The 22,134-nt window shown below is 49.6% G+C and overlaps 1 protein-coding gene across 5 annotated transcripts; it reads left to right on the top strand.

Annotated features, from left to right (window-relative positions):
• The first annotated feature begins 2,087 nt into the window (after nucleotides 1–2,087).
• Nucleotides 2,088–14,525, top strand: Nfe2l1 (nuclear factor, erythroid 2 like 1). Of its 5 annotated transcripts, none has more exons than XM_041664225.1 (6): nucleotides 2,088–2,223; nucleotides 3,833–4,858; nucleotides 9,590–9,805; nucleotides 10,209–10,298; nucleotides 10,511–10,669; nucleotides 11,405–14,525. In XM_041664225.1, exons 2-6 carry the CDS (start codon nucleotides 4,349–4,351, stop codon nucleotides 12,737–12,739), a joined length of 2,310 nt encoding a protein of 769 aa, XP_041520159.1. In that variant the 5' UTR covers nucleotides 2,088–2,223; nucleotides 3,833–4,348; the 3' UTR covers nucleotides 12,740–14,525. The 5 variants fall into 5 exon arrangements, with proteins under 5 accessions (XP_041520159.1, XP_041520161.1, XP_041520160.1 ...); XM_041664226.1 differs by lacking the exon at nucleotides 2,088–2,223 and adding an exon at nucleotides 2,539–2,632; XM_041664227.1 differs by lacking the exon at nucleotides 10,209–10,298.
• Nucleotides 14,526–22,134: the final 7,609 nt, after the last annotated feature.

Genomic DNA, 22,134 nt, shown 5'->3' on the forward strand with positions numbered 1-22,134 from the left:
GCAGGCCATGAAGGCAGCCAGGTCTCAGGCAGGAAGCCATGTGGAGGATGAGAGACGGAGATGGATAGGCACATCATGCAGAATGAAGTTGGATATTTATTTAGTGGGTTATGGAAGGGAAAGGGAGAAGGGGGAAGAGCAGAGAGGAGGGGAAGGGGAGAAGTGGTAGGGAGAAGGGAGAGATAGAAGCTGCCTCGGACACACACACACACACACACACACACACACACACACACACACACGGAAAGGATGGGACTCAGGCTGGAAGCTGAAGGTTAGCTTGCCAAGGAGGAGAGGGCAAGGAGTGGGTGTGGCTTGTCTCTTAAAGGGACAGGACAGACCATTACAGTACTTTCAAAATGCTTCTATTTTAGCAGGAGCTCCGAATTACAGGCTCCACCTGCTTGGTTTCCTTTTCGCTGTCACTTTTCTATTTTTTTTTTTTGGTCTATTGAGTTCGAACCCCAGTACCTCTTGCATGCTAGGTGAGTACTGCTGGTAGGTAAGTACTCTATGACCAAGTATCCCACACTTTTTTTTTTTATTTCACATCTAATTCCATGCACTTTTATTTTTTGAGATAGAGTCTCTATGTAGCCCTGGCTGTTCTGAAACTCTACCTTGAATTCACAGAGATTTGCCTCCCATGAGTACTGGGATTACAGGCATGGGCCACTATGCCTGGCTGCTGTGATGTTTTCAAGACCAACAGTTAATACACAAATTTCTAGTCCCACAGAGTTTATAGTCTAGTTATTTATTGGGACACACTAAAAATGATGACTAAATAAAAGTCTTTGAAAGTGTAAACTAGGTCAAAATAATTTTAAAAAGCAGATAGTAGTCTAGTAATTTGGCAAGAAAAGATGCTTGTGAATATTCCTTATATCGGTTGAAGTGCTTTACCCTCCGTAAATTCAGGTTACTCTCCAAATTCAGGTTAACTTTTCCTTTTCGTGGACAGCTGGGATTTTGTGTTGTCAGGTTGGCCTTGTCCTTAATTACACAAGGACAATGAACAATGAACTGTCAACTAGATTATGGCCTGGCCTCTGAAGAGGAGACAAGAACTCAGTTGACGTCTCACCTCTGCCCCACAGCTGGGAGCAACACAGTACAAACTCCAATCCAATGATTTCCTAAATGCGGTCTATGGACCAGCTGCACTAGAATTACTCAAGAGGGCAGGTTATCAGGTCCTTACCCCATGGCTACTGAACAAGAATCTCTCAGAGGCTTTGGAATTTGGAACCTAACAAATGTTGAGAGCATACTAAATTTGAGACTCACAAAAAATGGTTTAGTTGTATTGGTGTATGGGATTGGAGCACTCTGGCAACTCAGGAACGTTCCTGAAAAGCAAAAACTTAAACTGTGTGTGAGAGGTTAGAGGAGGGGGAAGGGCTTCTCGCGATATTCCTTCGATGACAAAAATGGTCACTACCAGCATCCTACTACGGTCACGACAATCTGTCTGCCCGGCAGTTTCAGCCACTTGGCTGTTGCCTGGGCTACAAAATACCACCCTTCCTGCCCGACCCAGGTTACTACACCAGGCCCTAAGACAAGAGAGGGGGTTCCGGTTTCCATTGCCAGTATCCAAGATGGCGACAAGAACGTCGGCACCATAGGAGCCACATGCTCCGTGCTTCGCCTCGGCTTCCTTAGGTCTCACTGGACTTTTGCAAGTCACTGTGGGAACCCTCGACTCCTCGACTGGCTCCGACGGCAACACTCCGTTCTCTGCCTGAAAACACCTTATTCCTAGACACAGAATGCACGAGAAGCACCTAACACAACACCGCCCACCTGCAACGCAAGGCGGAGGGGGGCAGAATTTCGGACACCAGGGCCTGCGCCCTATTCATTGGCGGGTCCATACCGCGGGGCGGGCCTGCACACTCATTGGTCAGCTCTCAGGTCAGTCACGGGAAAACGGGGCCGAGGAGGCGGAGGCGCGCTCGGCTATTGGGTTCACTTTGCCGTCAATGAAAGCGACATCCGGTGACGGCGGGAATCCCGGCAAGCTGATTGGAGCAACTGTTTCTGGGGTGGCCGTGGAGGGCGGGTTTCCGAGCGCAGTGGAAGGAGGGGGCGGGGAGGGAAGCCGAGGCTGGGCGCTCCAGGCCGGCCGGAGGTGGCGGCGGCGGCGGCGGCGGTGGCGAGGCCGGGACTCGGGCTGAGGGCCTGCTGTGGCGGCAGCGGCGGACTGCGACCTCAGCAGTGGGTACCCGACACATTCCCTCTCCTGACGGGAGAGCCGCGGCGCAACAGGATCGAAGCTTGTGGGATGAGGGGCGGCGAGACGTGGTTGAGGGGCGGGAGGCAGGACGCAGGAGGCCGCGCGGAGTCCCAGTCCCACTCGGGCCCTGGACACGGCAGGAAAGAAACGCGGGGCCGAGCAGAAAGCGTGTTCCTGGGTGGGCTGGGCCGAGCGGGGCTGAGGGCATGGGAGGGCGTGGCGAGGCCGGAATGGAGAGTGGGGTGGGGCCTCGGCTCGGAGGGCGGGGTGAGGCTGGCTTTTAAGGGTGGGTCAGGGCCGGGAAAGTAGCACTTGTCGCTTGGAGTCCCAGAAATCTCGAAGCCGAGGCGCCGACCGTGGGCATGGCAGCTTGGTCCCAGCCAGACTCGGGTATGGAGCAGGGTGGGACCGGACTCGAGCCAGGGCGCTCTCTGGCCTTCTTGGCTTTGAAGAACTTTGCCCGCTCTCTCAAACTTAATTGGCACTTGGCGAAGTTTTGGTAATAAATTGCGTGAGGACGGGCGGGTATCGAAAGCAGGAATGTTTACTCAACCGAACTAGGGTGCTCGTGGGTGTGTGTGCGTGTGTGTGAGTGTGTGCCTCGTACGTGTAGATCCCACTTCACCTCTGGAGTGAGGTTGAGAGTGGGCTACAACCGACGAGTCGCTTTATGAGATTAATGGAAGCTCAACAGTAGAAACCAGGAACGGAAAGGCAAATTTACCTTCTCCCCACTTGGCAACTTAGATTGAGAGCTTGGCCATATCCTTCTGCTTTGGCTCAGAAGGTCATGCGAATAAAGATAAAACCCCGTGAACTGAGGTTCCGGACGGAGCAGGGGCCTACTTCTAGAGGCTCTGCGCTCCTGTACCCTTTCTCCCCTTTCTTTTATTTTGCCATACTGGGGATTGAACCGAGGGCCTCTAAGGAGACGCCAGTGATCAGTAACCGTGCCCTTTAAACTTTTTTCTCTTTTACTATTGAACTGGTCTCATTATTTTGTCCAGGCTGGTCCTACATTTCTGATCTTCATGTTTCAGCTTTCTGTATGGCCTCTGCTATGTGGCTCTACTTTTTTTTTTTTTTTTAACGCAAAAATGATGGGAAAGGGAAATTAGCTTTCAAAGTTGAAAAAACAAAAAAGGCATTTTTTCTTCGTGTGAAACATTCCTGTCTACTTGTCACACGTTTCCCAATAATCTTTCCTTCCTCTTTAAGTAGGAAGAAACAATGACATGGGAAACCAGCTTTTTTTTTTTAAGCTAGGAAATGGTCTTCTTGTGCTAAAATTAGAAACTGGGTAATGCGTTCTATTAGGAGTGTTGGTAAATGTGAGATATTTTGAATGCCCTGTGCAGTGTCTGCTTCTTCAAAGAAAGCTACTTTTAAGAAATACAATAAATATAGCAATTAGTAACTTGAGAGTGCCTTTCCTTCCTTTCCTAGTTGGTACAACAGGTTTGGTTTGGTTTTTCCTTGTGAAAGTAGCCTTGTAATGTGTTCCCTGCCTTCTTTCTGCGGGTTTCTACCCTGATTCTGATGTAAAGAGTGTGCAATCTTACCTTGTTGCTCTCGTGATTCCCACTTCAGGTTTCTCTGGAAACCCCCCTGGTAAGTGCAGAGGAGGCGGGACACTCTGACCCAAGACAAAGACCTGTAGCTCCAGCCAAAGAAAATAAAGCCTAGGAAGGAGAAGGAAGGAAAGAAAGTAAGAAGCAAGAACTCGGTCGGTCAGCTCCTCCCACGGACAGCCCGCAGTGGGATCTACAGAGGACACTGATGTGAGGCGGTCTGACTGGATGTGGACTGAAGACAGGAAACTGAGAGGGCCTTGAGGGCCTGGACTGGGTTAGCAACAGCTGAACTTTGAGAGGTGAGGTGTCAAGAAGGGAAGAGTGAATGTGGTCTGGAGTGTGGCTTTTGATCCACAGGGTGTCTTTTCCTCTGGGCCATCAGGGAGCTTAGCCCCTGTGGTGTGCCAGGGTGGGGTACAGGGTCTTGCACTGAGGAGGGTAACCTGCCGGCTGGAGTGGCAGAGCAGTGGCCTTGATTTGTCTGGTTGAAGATTCAAAAACAAAAAGGCATAAACATTCTGGTCCTTCAGCAATGCTTTCTCTGAAGAAATACTTAACGGAAGGACTTCTCCAGTTCACCATTCTGCTGAGTCTGATTGGGGTTCGGGTGGACGTGGATACTTACCTGACCTCACAACTCCCCCCACTCCGGGAGATCATCCTGGGGCCCAGCTCTGCCTATACCCAGACCCAGTTCCACAACCTGAGGAATACCTTGGATGGCTATGGTATCCACCCCAAGAGCATAGATCTGGACAATTACTTCACTGCCCGGCGACTCCTCAGTCAGGTGAGGGCCCTGGATAGGTTCCAGGTGCCCACCACTGAGGTAAATGCTTGGCTGGTCCACCGGGATCCGGAGGGCTCTGTCTCTGGCAGCCAGCCCAACTCAGGCCTCGCCCTTGAGAGTTCCAGTGGCCTTCAAGACGTGACAGGCCCAGACAACGGGGTGAGAGAAAGCGAAACGGAGCAGGGATTCAGTGACGACTTGGAGGATTTGGGGGCTGTGGCCCCTCCTGTCGGTGGAGACCTAACCAAAGAGGTTAGTGGTCCTGTGGTTGTGGTGGGCTTGGGTGTTGGGGAGGCGTGGGCTAGTTCTGAAGGCTTGTTGGCTTCCCTTTAAGTCCTTTAAAGGAACCAAATAGATTGGGGTCAGGGGTTTGAACCTCTGGCACTGCTTGCATAGGATTGGGCTGAATTGATGGGAACTGGGAGGAGCATTTCATATTTTGAACCATTGACCCACCTCTGAGTGTATTGTCAGGGTAGGGTGGTTCCTAGAACATGCCAGGATTTTTACTGCTTAGATTTCAGTATGACTGCTGGAGGCTTTATGTGGGGGGTGGGGAACCGTGCTGTGACGGGGTTTGATTGAGTGTACATTGTTTCTACACGTACTGTGTGGCCTCTCTTGCCTTGTAAAGAACACAGATGCTGTACCTTGAAGTTCTCCATTGCGTTTAGGCCTGTTGTTGTAAACTCCCTTTAGTTCTGGGCTTGAGCCAAGAGGTAGACTTGGATAGTTATTCTTGGCCAGGAGAGGCCAAGGCTCCCATTTTTTGCTAAAGGCCCGCTGTGGGGAGTAGAGCAGAAAAGGCTGGAAGCTAGAGGAGCTGTGCTCTTCTCAGATCAGCTTGTTCCTCCTGGGTGGAAAAGGGTGCAGTTCCTTTCCTTCAGTGATACAGATGGCTTCTGCTGCCCCTGTCTGACCTAGGTAGTGAAACAACTTTGGCTTGCCACAAGCCCTAGGAGCTCAAAAAAGACCCACTGCTCTATGGCCCTGGGTTGATTGATGTGAGAGGCTAGCTGGCGGCAGAGCTTAAGTCTCTGCCCATCATCTCAGACCACATTTTGTCTCCCTTCTTGCAGTAAGCCAATTCATTATCTTTTTGGTGACCAATCAGGTTCTCTCTTTTTTTTTTTTTTTTGGTCATAGCTGTGGGGAGGGAGATGCTACTGGCACCTGATAGGCAGGGCCAGGGATTCTGCTGCTGACACTCTTAAACAGCACAGGGTGGCCTCAGACTACGTAGTTAAGGAGATTGGGAAAGCCACTGAGATTAGTTAGCTCTTATTGGATCTGTGTGAGAAAGGCTGGCATTGTCTGATCTTGGAGGTCAGGAGCATTTTCTGCCCACCAGGACCTTTTGTCTGACATCCTTTCAAATTTACGTTTTTGAAATGGTCTGGCTGGCTTGGATCTTGCTGTATAGACCAGAGAAGCCTTGAATTCATGACCTTCTGCCTTTACCTCTGCCTCTCAAATGCTGGGATTATAGGTCTGCCCCAGGTGGGGCAACATCTTAGATTCTTGCACTGTCACTTGGAACTTAACCTTTTTCTGCTTCTTCTTACCCTGTCTTCCAAACGGGTTTCTGAAGTTCAGTGACCTAATGAAACCCTGTTTCTGCCCCACGTGGCATGGGATGGGTCTTCTCCTGAGAACCAACCCTACAGGATTTAGTCCTTCAGGGAGTTTTTTTGAGGGGGGGTATAGAATGTTTTGGGTGTGACTGGGTGTATTGGGGCAGAATGGCATGGAGTTTGGTATCTGCTTTCCTGTTCTTAGCCATTAAGAAAGTTGTTTTCCTTGACCCTAGGCCTTTACCACTCCCTTTGGGAAGTTGGGTGGGTCATGCTTTTGGGACCCAGGCTTGGGAGGAGGGAAGGGAGGCTTATGATGTGCCTAGAACAACATTTCCTCAGTAACTCAGGGATAAAAATACCCAGGTCCAGAGCATGTGACAGGCACTGCTGGAGCTGGTATTATCGCTGGGGTGGCAGTGCTCCCTGCTGCCAGGCCTGTTCGATGGACAGCCATAGCTTAGGTCCTTGTCAGGGATAGGATTCCCCTCCAGGTTGGCATCCTGCCCAGAGCAAGGGGTGGCCTGTTTACAGCTCTTCGCAGGCAAGAAGCAGGCTGGAACCAAGGGAGGACACACTGTCTCTGGCCTGACCTTAGGCTCTGGGGAAGTAGCATGAGGCGAAAGCTGTTGCCCCCGAGAAAGCAATCCAGGAGGCAGAATTGTGATTTCAAGTCCCAGTTCTGCCAGGTTTTACCTCCTCCCCTGCTAGGAGAGATACTAGTCCGGTTTGGACACCAAATGCTTGCTCTTTCTTTTCTTTCTTTCTTTCTTTCTTTCTTTCTTTCTTTCTGCCTTCTTGAGCTCCCCACCCACATCCCAAGTTGTTCTTTAAAAAAGCTAAAATGAAAGGAGGTAACTGGCATATTTGGGGCCTGGATGGTGCCCAACACCTGTCTCTCTAAGGCGAGGATTCAGAATTGTGTGTCTCTCACCTTTTGTTAGAGGCTAGGCCTGGCCTGTACTGACATGTCGCATGTGTGTAATAACGGCTTTCCCTTTCCTTCAGTCTGGTCTCTGGCCTGTTTTAGGGTGACAACGCTCCTGGACCTTTTTTTCTTTTGGCTTGGGAGCACTGGGTTCCTGCCCAGCCTGGCTTGTGATCCCTTCCTTGCCTTGAGGACTGGCCACAACCTTCTTAAGGAATGGGAAAACTCCTTCCACTTCCCAGCAAAGAATTTAGTTTCTGGAGGAGTGTCTGCCCAGTCACAAGAGTGGGCTGGGAGAGCAAGATGCGACAGGAGGGAGGGAGAAGAGTGGCACCCCCCCCCCCCCAGGACTCTCACTGCACCACCCCAGCTGATTGACTGGGCTGGGTGGGGCTGCCCGCCCCTGGGTGCATCTCCTCAAGGAGACGGAGGCGGCCCAGGGATGGGCCGGTTCTTGCGGCAGCTTCTCCAGCTGCCCTGGTGCAGAGATTGGCTCCCTTCTGCAGCTAGGTAACAGGCGGTGGGAGGGGATTGGCTCCTTCCGCATCTCCAGCGGAGACTTGGGGGAGGAGATTGGCTCCCGGCGCAGCCTAGGTAACGACAGTGGGAGGAGATTGGCTCTTTCCGCAGCCCCAGCTGCTGACCTGGGGGAGGGGATTGGCTCTCTGCAGCCTCAGCAGTGACCTGCGGGGTGGGGGGGAGGGGATTGGCTCCTTGCGGCAGCCTAGGTAACAAGTTTGGGGGGCGTGGGGAGGGGGAAAGGGAGGAGCGGGAGGACAGGCCCAGGAGGTAGCTCGCTTTCCTCTGCAGCGTGGAGCATGGGGTGGGAGTCCCGACTCACTGCAGCCTCTGCGGTGAGCTCAGGGTGGGGGCTGCTGGGCGCTTGAGTGGAACTGGGGTTGTGAGGTGGGAGGGGGCTGCTCCAGGATGGAGGAAGGGGGCTGGGCTGGGCCGCCCAGGCAGCAGCACGGGCGGGGCACCTTCCTCGGGCCCCTCGGAGCTACCAAGGGGCCACCCTTCCAGCCTGGTGTGCTTCCTGCAAGCCACGAGCTCCTTGCAGCCCCCTGCCCTGCTTACCGGCACCGGCTGCCCTGGGGCTCCTCTCGCAGACCATGACCCGCCTGGACCGCAGCTCTCACAGTGGTGGGGGCCATGCCAAAGACAGGCCCCTTAACTCTTGGCTGGCTGGTCACCGGGTGGCCCAGCCCCCCTCTGCTTCTGGGTCCAGGGCTTCTGTTCAGGTTGGTGTATGGTGGGAGATTGAAGGGAGAGATCCATGTGGGAGGTCTTAGGATGGGGTAGGTGGTGGTTGGAAAGTACAGTTCCTGCCTGGGGGTCGGGAGGTGGGTCTGGTCTAAAGATACTTTTCAGTGGAAACCGTGTGCTTTTACATCTCTGAATGGAAGGTGACACTTGAGGGTCTCTTCAGGCTTGTTGGGAGGACTCCTAAAGGGAGGGGTATATATAGGAAATCCAAATGGCTCTATTGGAGTTCTGTGCTGATGTCAGTGGGGGTGGCAGTAGGTGCAGGAACTGTCTAGGAGCCACAGAACAAAGTGGAAGGAGGCATTTTAATGTCCAAGGTTGCAGTCAGAGCTCAGCAATGATGAGAGTTATGTCCTTGAGTGGGTTGACTGATGGGGAGCTGGTGAGTCCTGGGGTGTGGTATGGGAGGGAGGAATGGAGGTAGCATTGGTGTAAGGGGATACAGTGAAATTAGCTTGAGCAGGGGTGGAGTGTGTAGTGGGGATCATCTGACTGTCTGAGGTTCCCTTGGGATTGAGGCAGTTTGCTAGGAGTAGTTGAATTCTGTCAGGGACAGAGCTTGAGGTGAGACTGGGCCTTTAATAGTTGTGGATGTTCAAGCTTACTCCAGCTGTCAACCAGTGAAGGGGGAATGGCTGTAGGAAGGACTGGAGACAGCCTGTCGTTGTCATTGGTTGCATCAGGTGGTTGGAAATGCAGGGATTTTCCTCTCCAGGCCACCCCACCCCTTTATGCAAATGCAGTGGCACCACAGGCTGATGCAAGCCTGGTCACTGCTAAGCAATTCCACAGGGCAGTTTGCCCTTGTTTGCCGTGGTCAGACAGTCTGTTTTCAGGGGCTCTTATTCCTAAAATGAGAGGTGTCTCTTGCTTCCTCCTCTTCCTTATTAGAGGTGATGCAGTCCTGCCCTTTAGCTTGGGTGTGACTCTGGCCCACATGCTAAACCCGAAGACCTGTGTGACGCTAGAAATGTTAGTAGTTTTTACTAATGGCTCTTTTTTTTTGGTGGAAGATTGCCTGGAATGGACAAGTGATGCCTTACTGGTCAGAGGAAGCAAGGGAGAAAGGCTGACAGGCACAGGCCTGGGTAGAGCCCCACCCAGGACCAACTGAAGTGTCACTACGTGGGACCTCTGAGGGGGCAGGACTGGGAGCTCTCTCCCCTTGGAGCAGGGGCTACTTGAAAGCTAAAGTCATCTTGGTCTGTCTTTCAGGATATAGATCTGATTGACATCCTTTGGCGACAGGATATTGATCTGGGGGCTGGGCGTGAGGTTTTTGACTACAGTCATCGCCAGAAGGAGCAGGATGTGGATAAGGAACTGCAAGATGGAGGAGAACAAGAGGACACCTGGGCAGGCGAGGGCGCGGAAGCTCTGGCCCGAGACCTGCTAGTAGATGGAGAGACTGGGGAGAGCTTCCCTGCACAGGTATTGCTGCGTCCATCACTGGTCTCTGCTCTCCCCACTCCAACTCCGCAGACTCACCAGGCTGGAGCTCTAACAGAAAACCTGCTCTGAGGGAGAGTGTGTCTTTGCGGTGGACTTGATTGTATTTTGGCATAGGGTCTGTAAAGGCACAGTGACTGGGGTATGGAAGTGGGGAGGGGAGGAGCAGTGGACTCAGAAGCACTAGGTCTCTGCAGTAGACATTGCAGACAGGCGAAGTGTCTAGCTTCTTAGGACACTTTTGTTGTCCCTGGGAGTATGGGACTCAGGTTGACCATTCAGAATGACTAGGACACTGTAGACATACAGCGGTTCTTGTGAAGATGGATCAATCCTAGATAGCCAGGACCCAGGCCAGTCAGATTTATAATTGCTATTGCCACAGGTGCCTGGTGGGAAGGATCAGACAGCCCCATCCTTGGGAAAATGTCTTAGGCTGCTGGAGGTCACCTGCCCCTTTGGAGAGAATACTAAGGTGAGCAGGACCAGAGAGCTCACCAAGCAAATAGTACAACCTGCACAACACCCCCCCCACCCCTTTCCTTAGCTGCAGGGTCAGCTCTTGATTCTGGCCTTAGCCTGACTGCTGGGGATGAATTCAGAGGAAGAGACAGGGAGCCAGATGGTAGTTACTAGTGAGAAAGCAAGAGGTGGACTCCCCACATTTAAGTCTATGCTCTGCCTTAGTTCCCTCCAGACGTTTCCAGCATCACAGAAGCAGTGCCTAGTGAGAGTGAGTCTCCTGCCCTTCAGAACAGCCTTCTATCTCCTCTTCTGACGGGGACAGAGTCACCATTTGATTTGGAACAGCAGTGGCAAGATCTCATGTCCATCATGGAAATGCAGGTAGGACTGTCAGAAGAGCACAGCCTGCAGGCTTCTGTGTAGGGTCTCCCAGCGTGCAGTCACATGTCCCCCGGTGGTAACAGTTTTCTCTGGCTAGTCATTAGGAAAGTAGGGACAATTAAGGGATGACTCCAGGTGTCCCTTGAGGCTGGGTGGGATTGAGTTATAACTCAGTATGGAGCCTTCCAAAGCATGGGCTGTCTTGGAGCTGTGCCTTCTCTTGTGTCTATGTGTCTATGCCACTATGAGGCATCTCACATAGTGCTGTATAACCACTGGAGTCTCGCTTTGGCCTGCCGGCCATCTGCTTAGCCCTTTGTTGTCTTGTTTGCAGTGCTGGGGGTGGAGCCCATGGTCCCTGCTAGGCACATGCTTCACCACTGAGCTCTCTTTAGCCCTCTGTTGTTAACTGTAGGCAGTGGAAGGTCAGAAATGTCTGGCAGCTGATCCGCTTGTGGTCGCAGCAAGCTTTGTATACTTGGATATGTTCATTATATATGCCGTTTCACTCCAAGGTAGGGAGTCACTCTAGCCACACATGAGCAGGAGCTGGTCAGTCCTGTATTAGGTGAGTCCATAGTTAGGAATCCCCTGTGCCAAGCTTACTGGTTTAATCTAGGGGTTTTGCGGTCCAGTTTCTTGCTCTTTTGCCCAAGGAGCTGTGCTTCAGTCAGGAGCCTGCAGGGTGTGAGTCTGCTCCTTTTGAATGCTGGTACAATTCTCCCTCCCTTCCAGGCTATGGAAGTGAATACATCGGCAAGTGAAATTCTGTACAATGCCCCTCCTGGAGACCCTCTTAGCACCAACTACAGCCTTGCGCCCAACACTCCTATCAATCAGAATGTCAGCCTGCATCAGGCATCCCTGGGGGGCTGCAGCCAAGACTTCTCCCTCTTCAGCCCCGAGGTGGAGAACCTACCTGTGGCCAGCAGCTCCACACTGCTTCCACTTGCCCCAAGCAACTCTACCAGCCTCAACTCCACCTTTGGCTCTACCAACCTAGCAGGGCTTTTCTTTCCATCCCAGCTCAATGGCACAGCCAATGATACATCAGGCCCTGAGCTGCCTGACCCCCTGGGGGGCCTGTTAGATGAAGCTATGCTGGATGAGATCAGCCTGATGGACCTGGCCATTGAGGAGGGCTTCAACCCGGTGCAGGCCTCCCAGCTTGAGGAGGAGTTTGACTCTGACTCAGGCCTCTCCTTGGACTCCAGCCATAGCCCTTCCTCCCTGAGCAGCTCGGAAGGCAGCTCGTCTTCCTCTTCCTCCTCCTCTTCTGCTTCCTCCTCTGCCTCTTCTTCCTTTTCTGAGGAAGGTGCTGTTGGTTACAGCTCTGATTCTGAGACCCTAGATCTAGAAGAGGCCGAGGGTGCAGTGGGCTACCAGCCAGAATACTCCAAGTTCTGCCGCATGAGCTACCAGGATCCTTCTCAGCTCTCTTGCCTTCCCTACTTAGAGCATGTGGGCCACAATCACACGTACAATATGGCACCCAGTGCCCTTGACTCTGCTGATCTACCACCACCCAGCACCCTCAAGAAAGGTAGCAAGGAAAAGCAGGCTGACTTCCTGGACAAGCAGATGAGCCGAGATGAGCACAGAGCCCGAGCCATGAAGATCCCATTCACTAATGACAAAATCATTAACCTGCCTGTAGAGGAATTCAATGAGCTACTGTCCAAATACCAGCTGAGCGAGGCTCAGCTGAGCCTCATCCGGGACATCCGGCGCCGGGGCAAGAACAAGATGGCCGCACAAAACTGCCGCAAGCGCAAGCTGGACACCATCTTGAACCTAGAACGTGATGTGGAGGACTTGCAGCGAGACAAGGCCCGATTGCTCCGCGAAAAGGTAGAGTTCCTGCGGTCACTGCGACAGATGAAACAGAAGGTCCAGAGCTTATACCAAGAAGTATTTGGGCGGCTGCGGGATGAGAATGGGAGGCCCTACTCGCCCAGCCAGTATGCGCTTCAGTATGCTGGGGACGGCAGTGTCCTCCTCATCCGTCGCACGATGGCTGACCAGCAGGCCCGGCGACAGGAGAGAAAGCCAAAGGACCGGAGGAAGTGAGCCTGGGGAGGCAGGAGGTGGACGCTCACTAAGACCGAAACTGGAGAAGGGCTGGGCCTGGACCTAACATTGGGGACTTAAATGCCTTCTTATCCAATATATCTTCTCAGATGGGATGACTGCGGGTCAGTGCACAGAAGAGGCGGGCGCAGGCGCTGTCTGGCTTAGCTTCCCCACTGGGTGTGGGTGGAAATGATCAGACTGTTTGAGTGATTGGGGTCCCCAGCCTACCTCCCTTCTTTCTCCTGAGGGAAGGGTGATGTTGGCATGCTGAAGGTAGAGGAGGCTATGTGAAGGCTGACAGAGGGGAAAGGAGGACTTGGGAGAACAGAGAAAGTAGTGGAAAGTCTCATTCCTGGAAGGAAAAAAGGAGGAAATCCCCTAAAATCAGAGCAGTCAGAAAAATCAGAGGGACCGGTAGGGGCCTTGGCCGGCATTCTAGGCAGTGAGTGTAAGTGACTCCAGTGGGCCTAAGTCAAGTCACTGGTGTGGAAACAGACGTGGTGGGGCCGTGGAAGGGCCTTTTAACTGTTTCTTGAACTCTGTCATCCCTGAAGAGGAAGAAACTCTTGGATGGCACCTATAATGTTTTAGTTACTGAATCAGGAAGCTGTAGGGGACCCAACACTGACTTGTTTTCAGGCCAGAGGGGGGCAGAGGGTATAGAAAAGTGATAGTGAGGCCTGTGTTGCAGCAGCCCCAACATCAAGCATGTCACTCACTGCCGCCACAGCCACCTCCCTCTCTAGCCACCCCAGAGCTGAGGCTCCCGCTGTCCTCGCGAGAGCCTGCATGGAAATGCTGTACCCCTCCCACTCTCCTCCTTTTGTAGTACCCACCCTCACTAGCTGCCTATAGCTCTCTGGAGTGGGGTGCTATCTGGCAGTACCCAGAACTTGGCCTACAGCTTCCTCTGCAGGGGCTAAGCAGAAGCAAGGTGATGTTATGGAGGGGGAAGCCAGCTCTGACCTCCAGGCCCTGTTCAGCACAACATTGGGAAGGGGTTCTTCCCTCAGGGCCCTCTGCCTACAACACCTGGGCTTGTCACTGGGGGAAACAAAACCTATAAACCCCAGCAACAAAACCTACTCCTCTTAGAATCTCTTGCGCTTTGATTTTTTTAGGGCGTGTGCCCTGTTTCACTTATAGGGCCTAGGATGCTTGTGTTGAGTAAAAAGGAGATGCCCCAATATTCAAAGCTGCTAAATGTTCTCTTTGCCATAAAGACTCCGTGTAACTGTGTAACACTTGGATTTTTCTCCTCTGTCCCGAGGTCTTGTTTTCTTTTTTTGGGTTTCTTTCTAGGAAAATGAGAAGTGCATGAAAGGGGCTGGAGATTTTTCTCCTCTAGGCTTTCAGCTTCAGGAAGCTGCTTTACAGCCTGTTCAGCCTGGGCTCCTGAAGGGCAGCCCTGGGAGGGAGAGTGAAGGGCAGCACCACGGTAGCCAGATGGTTCCAGGACCAGTGTCTTTTTTTTTTTTTTTTTTCTTTTTTCTTTTTGGTAACTTTGCCACTGCCGAGCCCCTACCCCCCATCCTGGTCAGCTCTGGAGTACTGTCTGCCCCCTAACTAGCAGGGGTGAGTTGGGGAAGCACTGATTCTCCTCCTGTGCAACGGAGGGCTTTCCTAACCGAGAATAGAGATAGAAAGTGTGAGCCTGGGCGTGCTTTTTATAAATTATTTTCCTTGTAGATTTTATTTTTAATTTATCTCTGTGACCTGCCAGGGAGAGGAGAGAAAGAGAAATGCTGTGAGCACATGACAAAATAAAATCAAATAAAATGGATGGTTCAGTTTTTCTCTCCCCCTCCCCTTTTGAATTCAAATGAGAGTTCAGGAAATGGGCCCTGTGGGGGAAGATTGGCCATTGTGTGTTTAAGGTAGAGTTCCCATGGAGAGGTGGGTGGAGGTGGACCAAGGGAAACTTAAAGACAAAAGAACATTGCGTTGAACTCCCGCGCAGGTGGACGTCTTCTTGGTTTATCAGTTGAGCCTTCTCAGAGGAAGGAGTCTGCATATTTCTTTCTTTTTTTGACTTTCCATTCCTTGAAGAGCTAAGATAGAGCTGTTAATTTCTCTAGTAGTTTTACCTGCTAGAGAGGTACAACTTGAAAATTTAAGAAATTAGTTGGGTGGTGGTATAGCACACACCTTTAATCCCAGTACTCAGGAGGCGAGGCAGGCGAATCTCTTGAATTTGAGACAGCCAGGGCTACACAGAGAAACCCTGTCTTGGAAACAACTCCCCTCCCCCCCCCCTCCCCCCCAAAAAAGGCTGCTCTTATTAACCCATTACCCTAAGACAGTAGGGAAAAGTGGCAGCAGACAAATCAGGCCTTAGTTTTGTTTTTTGTTTTATTTTGTTTTTTCGAGACAAGGTTTCGTCTGTAGCGTTGGAGCCTGTCCTGGAACTAGCTCTTGTAGACCAGGCTGGCCTCAAACTCACAGATCCGCTGCCTCTGCCTCCGGAGTGCTGGGATTAAAAGGTGTGCACCACCACCGCCCGGCTAGGCCTTAGTTTTGACCAGCCCACTCCTGCAGTGGGATTTTCGGTGGGTATGGGGAAAACTTGCTTTGTCTTGGTTCAGCAGTCAGTCCCTAAACTTCATTCAAAAGATTTTTCCATGTCTTACCCTTGAGAGAAAGAGACTGGCTGACCCACTGTATCAGACTGCTCAGTATGGGTCTCGCCAGCGAAGCAGAGGCTATTTCAGTATCTGAAAAGAAACTAGCTAGCCACTGTGCGTAGTGGCTATGTACCTATAATCCCAGCACTCAAGGTACTAAGGGTTGCAAGTTTGAGACCAGCCTGGGTTGTATAGTTAGGGCCCCCATAGTTTGGGGGCTGGCTCTCTGGAACCCACTTTCCAGCTTGGCACAGAAACATTTAACATTTTAAATTTTTTATGTTGTATGGATGTCTTGTCTGCATGTATGTCTGTGTACCACATGTGTGCCTGGCACCCAGATCCTATGTAAGAGCAGCAAGTGCTTTTTTTTTTTCTTTTTTCTTTTTTGAGGTTTTTGAGACAGGGTTTCTCTGTAGCTTTGGAACTTTCTCTGTAGACCAGGCTGGCCTCGAACTCACAGAAATCTTGCCTCCCTCTGCCCTCCTGCGTGCTGGGATAAAGGCACGAGCCACGACCACTTTTTTTTTAAAGACAGGGTTTCTCTGTAACCTTTGCTGTCTTGGAACTCAGAAACCCACCTGCCTCTACCTCCTGAATGCTGGGATTAAAGGTGTGCTCCACCACTCAGCTAACAGCAAGTGTTCTTAACCATCCACAGGTCTTTCCCAGATTGGCCTCCAACCCATGGCATTCCTCCTGCCTTAGTCTCCCAAGTGCTAGGATTTCAGGTATGTATTACTACTCCTATCCAGGTATGGAAATTCTGTAGCAAAATTCTTACACCCTAGTATCAGGAGTGGTTAAATCTGCTTTTCCTGTCATCGATCCATGTTGTTAAATAAGGAGTGCCCACAAACTGACTTGTCATTTTACCAGTGTACGATGCGGAACCAGCACCTTCAATCCTTTGCCTTCCTCACATGTCAGGACTTGGCCTGCCTCTGGTTTTGAAATCTGTAGTTAGTTGCACATAAATGTTTATAGGGCCCCTTGGGTCTGTGTGAGTGGAGTGCAGTCTAGCCCTGGTCTTTCTAGGGCTGCTTTTGAAGGGTTCAGTCTGTTGCACAGGTTAAAAAAAAAGCACAGTGCTGGGCAGGGGTAACTCTCACCTTTAACCCCAGCACTTGGGAGGCAGAGACAGGCATATGTCTTGAGTTTGAGGCCAGCCTGGTCTACAGAGTGAGTTCCAGGACAGGCTCTAAAGCTACAGAGAAACCCTGTCTTGAAAAACCAGAGAGCTTGCTAAAAAAGTATTTTTGTTAAATTTGTTTTTTGAGACATGGCCTTCCTATATATATAGTTCTGGCTGACTTGGAACTCGTGTGGACCAGGATGGCCTTGAACTCTGGATGCCTGTCTCCTGAGTATTGGGATTAAGAAAGGTGTGTACCACTGTGCTTGGCCTTAAAAATAATAATAAAATTATATTTATTTTTTAGATCGGTATTTATATAGCCCAGGCTGGCCTCATACTCATGACTATCCTCCTGAGAGAGCCTTCTGAGTGCTGGGATTATTGGTGTATGCCACCAATGCCCTGTTTTTTTTAAACTGTTGTTTTTTCTATAGTGTGTATATTGTATGTGGTGCAGGTGCCCATGGAAGGCAGAAGAGGTGGGGTCAGATGCCCTGGAGTCAGGCATTTAAGGCATTAGGTGCTAGAAATAGAATTGGGTCTTCTATAACTGTTAATCCATTTCTTTACACACACCCCCACTCCAAGACTTTTTCATGTAGCCTAGGCTAGCCTCAAACTTTGTAGATAGCCAAGGAACTTGTGATCCTCCTGTCTCTTGACCTGGTTTAAGTAGTGCTTAGGATCAAACCTAGGGCTTTGTACATACTAGTCAAGCCACATTCCTAGCCCCCACACAGGCTCTACCTTTTGTTTGAATGAGTTTGAAACTACTGGCCATCTCTTCCAATCCTCAGATATGGGCTGAAGTAGTAATTAGTAATTGGAACAGTTGACTATTGTGCCAGTGCCAGGCCTCAAAGTTGGCCAGCTTGACCTTAGACTATGCAAGCAAAAATACATGGCAAGCTTGGTTAAAGTAAAAATAGAGTTTAAAAATCCATTTGGGGGGGTGGGGCTGGAGAGATGGCTCAGCGGTTAAGAGCACTGACTACACTTCCAGAGTACCCAGGTTCAATTCCCAACACCCACATGACAGTTCGCAACTGTCATAACTCCAAGAGCTGACACCCTCACATTCATGCAAGCAAAACGTCAGTGCGTATAAAATAAATTAAAAAAAAAAATCTTAAAACAACCTGCTGGCCATGGTAGTGGCTATGTTTGATTTCAGCACTCAGAGACAGGAGGATCTCTGAGCTGAGTCCAGCCTGATCTACTACATAAACTCTGTCTCAAACGATAAATGATTTGGGAAGCAGTGGCTTTGGTGCCATTATAAACTACCATACAACAAAACACAATGCAAACCCAGGCTTTTTAATACAAACAAAACCCACAGGGCTGGGGTAGCTCGCTGGCAGAGTACTTAGCACACCTAAGGCCCTGAGCTTGATTCCAAGTATTGAAAACACAAGGAAAAAAGCACCAACGCATAGTCTGAAGTTAATATTTTGGCCTTGCTTTTCTGCCTAACAAAGCAAACGGGCCTTGAGGGTGGAGAGATGCCAACTGTGCTTTTTATCTCAGCAGGAAGGTTTAATTTCATTTTGCTTCCATCATTTAGCAGGAAATTGACAGGGCCACGACTTAATAAGTGAACTTTAAATCAGCTGGTAAGGAGGTGGTAGCTTGAGGACCATTCTGGTGGTATAGTGGATCTGAAGAGACTGCAAATTACAGCTTGGCTTCTTAAGCTCCTTCAGATTTACTAAGTCCAACACCAGAATGCTAGAATGATTCTACTTGAGAGTTATTGCAGAATGCTAGCCTGAGTGGTTATTTGTAGCCATGTTCCACATAACGACCGCATTTGTGGATGATGAGCTGTAAACAATGTACAGCCTAGGTGTCTACTAGGCTGTGTATCATAGGGCTTGGTCTAAGTGGCTCTCAATATTTAGCTGGCGACCCCTTTGGATTTGTTGGATGACCCTTTACAGGGGTTGCCTAAAACCATTGGAAAACATAGATATTTACATTATGATTCATAATGGTAGCAAAATCAGTTATGAAGTAGCACTGGAAATAAATTTATGGTTGGGGATCATCACAACATGAGGAACTGAAAGGGCTGCAGCATTAGGAAAGAACCATTGGTCTGAGTAATACTCAGTGTGCTCATGTAACTGAAATCACTTAATACATTTCTTACAAAGTATCTTGATTGGCTTGTATTTCGATTTTGGAGAAAAGCTGGATGCAGTGACACTAATAATCCCAGCACTTGGTAAGAAGCAGAGGCAGAATTGTTGAGTTCTAGGGCACACATACAGGGAGTGTATCTCAAAATTCTGGCTGTAAATTATTTTGTAGCAGCAATGTCCTCTTTCTGATTCATCGTGAATGCTATTTTAGAGTGCAGATTCAGTGTCACAGGGGACTATTAAGATGTGCTAGGCACACAGGCAAACACCAGATTGTCAAAGGTTAACATCAAAATGAGCAGAGGAAGCTGGAGCTCATTTGATGGAGTCTGACATGAGCCCAGGCTTTCATCCCAGCACTGCATGAAACAGGTATGAGGCAGTCCTCTAGTCCCAGTACTTGAGGGATGGCAGGAAGATTAGTGGGTCATCATCCCCTACTATATAAAACCCCACCTCAAAACAAAGTCTTTAAATAACCTCCACATAACATCATGGTAAATGTATGCCCTCCCCCAATACATAAGTCAAGGGATTGGGGAAACACCTTTTAGTAAAAAAGTGCTTGCCCCACAAGGAGGACCTGATTGATGCCTTAACATCCCATGAAAAAACTGTTGATATAAGGCCTGTAAACCCAGTACTTGGGAGGTGGAGAAAGGAGGATCAGGAGTTTAAGGACATTTTCAGCTACCTAGTAAACTCTCCTGTCTTAAAAAATGGGGAAGGGTGGGGAGATGGCTCATCAGTTAACAGCATTGATTGCTCTTCCAGAGGTGCAGTGTTCAATTCTCAGTAATCACAGGGTGGCTCACAACCATCTATAGTGGGGGGTCTGATGCCCTCTTCTGGCATAAAGGCATACATACAGAGAAAATATTTTTTTTTAATTAAAATCAGATGCTAAAATAAATAGATTTTTCAATGCAAAAACCATGTGCCTCTACAATCTGAGTAGTTGGGAGGCAGTGGCAGAAAGATTTCAAGGCTGCAGAGATGGCTCAGTTGAGAAAGCACTTACCCCACTGGCTTGAGGCTGGGTTTTGGATCTCCAAAGTCCACAAAAGCCAAGTGGGAAAGGTGGCTGCCTTGACAAGCTCTATCAGTAAGTTGAGCAAGAGACACTGCCTTGAAGAGCAAGATTCTAACAAGCTCTGACAGTTATAGGTCACAAGAAACTGGTAATAGCCCGGTATGTGGGTCCATACTTGTAAACCCAGAATCTGACAGGCTAAGGCATGATGAGAGTTCAGTGCTAACCTGGAGGACTTAGACCCTATCTAGAAAGAAAAAAGGCTGGCGGTGGAGCTCATTTCGAAGTTGGGAGAATCCTTGGCTAGAATGCACAAGACCTTATGTTCAATTGCCCGTACTGCAAAAACAAATCCCAGCAAACACCCCTGCTGTAACATTAGTAAGTGCTAGGTCCACGATGGTGAGATTTCATGGAAGCCATCTATCATTTACATATGTGTCTATGTGTGTGCACATGTATTGGGCTGCCTGTGGAGACCAGAAGAGGACAGTGATTCCCTGGGGCTATATGTGTATTATGTGATGGGAACTAAATTCTAGTCTTTTGTAAGAATAGCAAAGCACTCCTAACTGCTGAGCCATCTTCCCAACTTTGTTGTACTGATTTATAATGAACAATTTTGCATATGTATCTACAACAATCACTTCAGACAAAATTACTCTTAAACTTTCTATCTGGAAATGTGCTAATTGGTCTTCAGAAAGTTGTAAGTAATCTCAGCATATCTGAGTTTGAGTTTAAGGCCAGCCTCGGCTACACAGATGAGACCTTGTTTCAAGACAGGAAAAAGAAAATTGTCAGGGAACACACATGCGCATCTCCCCTGAAGGAGAATGGCAGATTATTATTTTTACAGTAAGGTTTCTCTGTGTAGCCCTGGCTGCCCTCAAACTCAAGAGTCTGCTGCCTCTAACTCCTGAGTGCTGGGATTAAAAGTGTGTTTTTCCACCCCTGCCAGCAGAACACTATCGTAATAAATCATTCTCTTAAAAAGAAGAAAAGGGGCAGATCTCTGTGAGTTCGAGGCCAGCCTAGTCTAGAAGAGCTAGTTCCAGGACAGGAACCAAAAAAGCTACAGAGAAACCCTGTCTCGAAAATCCAGGAAAAAGAAAAGGGGGAAAAAGGTGGTGGTGGCGCATGCCTTTAATCCCAGCACTCTGGAGGCTGGTCTAGAGCAAGTTCCAGGACAGCCAATGCAACCCAGAGAAAGTCTGTCTTGAAAAACCAAAAAAGGGGTGGTGGATGGAGATCTGAGGGAAGAAGATCAAGTGTTCAAGGCCAGCCTGGGCTGGACTACATAGAAGACCCAGGCTCTTCAGCAACAAGCAAACCCTAACTAAATGACAAGCAGAGAGTGTAGGGGACTTGAAAGATGGTTCAGCAGTTTAGAGCACACACAGCTAGAAGACTCAGATTCAGTTCTCTGTACCCACATGGCAACTCACAACGATCTGTAACTCCAGTTCCTGGAGATTCAGTGACCTCTCAGCACCCAAGCAGCTCAAAACTACCTGTAAGTTTAGCTCCATGGGAATCTAGGCACCTGCACTCATGTACACACACACACAGACAGGCTCACTGGTTAAACCAGCCCAATATCCATAGGGAGTTCCAGGCCAGCCATGGCTATACACAAAACGACAAAATCCAAGCTGGGCAGTGGTGGCGCACACCTTTAATCCCAGCACTTGGAAGGCAGAAGCAGGCAGATCTCTGAGTTTGAGACCAGCGTGGTCTACAAGAGCTAGTTCCAGGACAGGCTCCAAAACTACACAGAAACTGTGTCCTGAAAAAAACAACAAACAAACCCAGACAAGAATAGAGCTGCTCTTGTGACACATGCCTATAACCCTAGTATTTGGAGGAACTAAGAAAAGAGGGTCACTGGGTTTAAGGTAATTCTGAGCTAAACAATAAATTTCAGGCTAGCCTGGGTTAGAGTAAAAACCCTGTCTTAAAATACATAAACAAGGAGGCTGGGGTTAAGAGCACTGACCGGTCTTCCAGAGGACCAGGGTTCAATTCCCAGCAACCATATGAGAGTTTACAACTGTCTGTGACTCTGGTTCCAGGGGAATCTGACACATTCATACCAGTATGTATAAAGTTGCCCTCTGACTTTAACATCTATGTATATACAGGGCTGGAGAGATGATTCAGTGGATAAGAACACTGGCTGTGCTTCCAGAGGATCTTGGTTTGATTCCCAGCACTCATACTAGATGGGTCACAACAGTTTGTATTACATGCTCTCTTCTGGTCTTCAGACACTGGACACACAAGTGGTACACAGACAGCAAGAAAGATTTATTCCTAGTTGGGCTCCAGAATTATAGGCAGAAAAAAAAAATGTCTTTAAGAAGACAGATGATTGGCTGGGGGTGGTGGCACATGCCTTTAATCACAAGCAGTTGGGAGGCAGAGGCAGGTGAATCTCTGTAAATTTG

This window comes from Microtus oregoni, unplaced genomic scaffold (genome assembly GCF_018167655.1).
Source record: "Microtus oregoni isolate MIOR12 unplaced genomic scaffold, Mior012 000015F_ref0000493, whole genome shotgun sequence".
Lineage (NCBI taxonomy): Eukaryota > Metazoa > Chordata > Mammalia > Rodentia > Cricetidae > Microtus > Microtus oregoni.

What these genes read in the sequence shown, in the direction of transcription:
- Nfe2l1 (XM_041664225.1), top strand. Translation starts at nt 4,349, where the DNA reads ATGCTTTCTCTGAAGAAATACTTAACGGAAGGACTTCTCCAGTTCACC. An exon ending in GTGGAGACCTAACCAAAGAG is followed by an intron (nt 4,859 to 9,589) that starts GTTAGTGGTCCT and finishes TCTGTCTTTCAG; the next exon opens with GATATAGATCTGATTGACAT. An exon ending in GGGAGAGCTTCCCTGCACAG is followed by an intron (nt 9,806 to 10,208) that starts GTATTGCTGCGT and finishes CTATTGCCACAG; the next exon opens with GTGCCTGGTGGGAAGGATCA.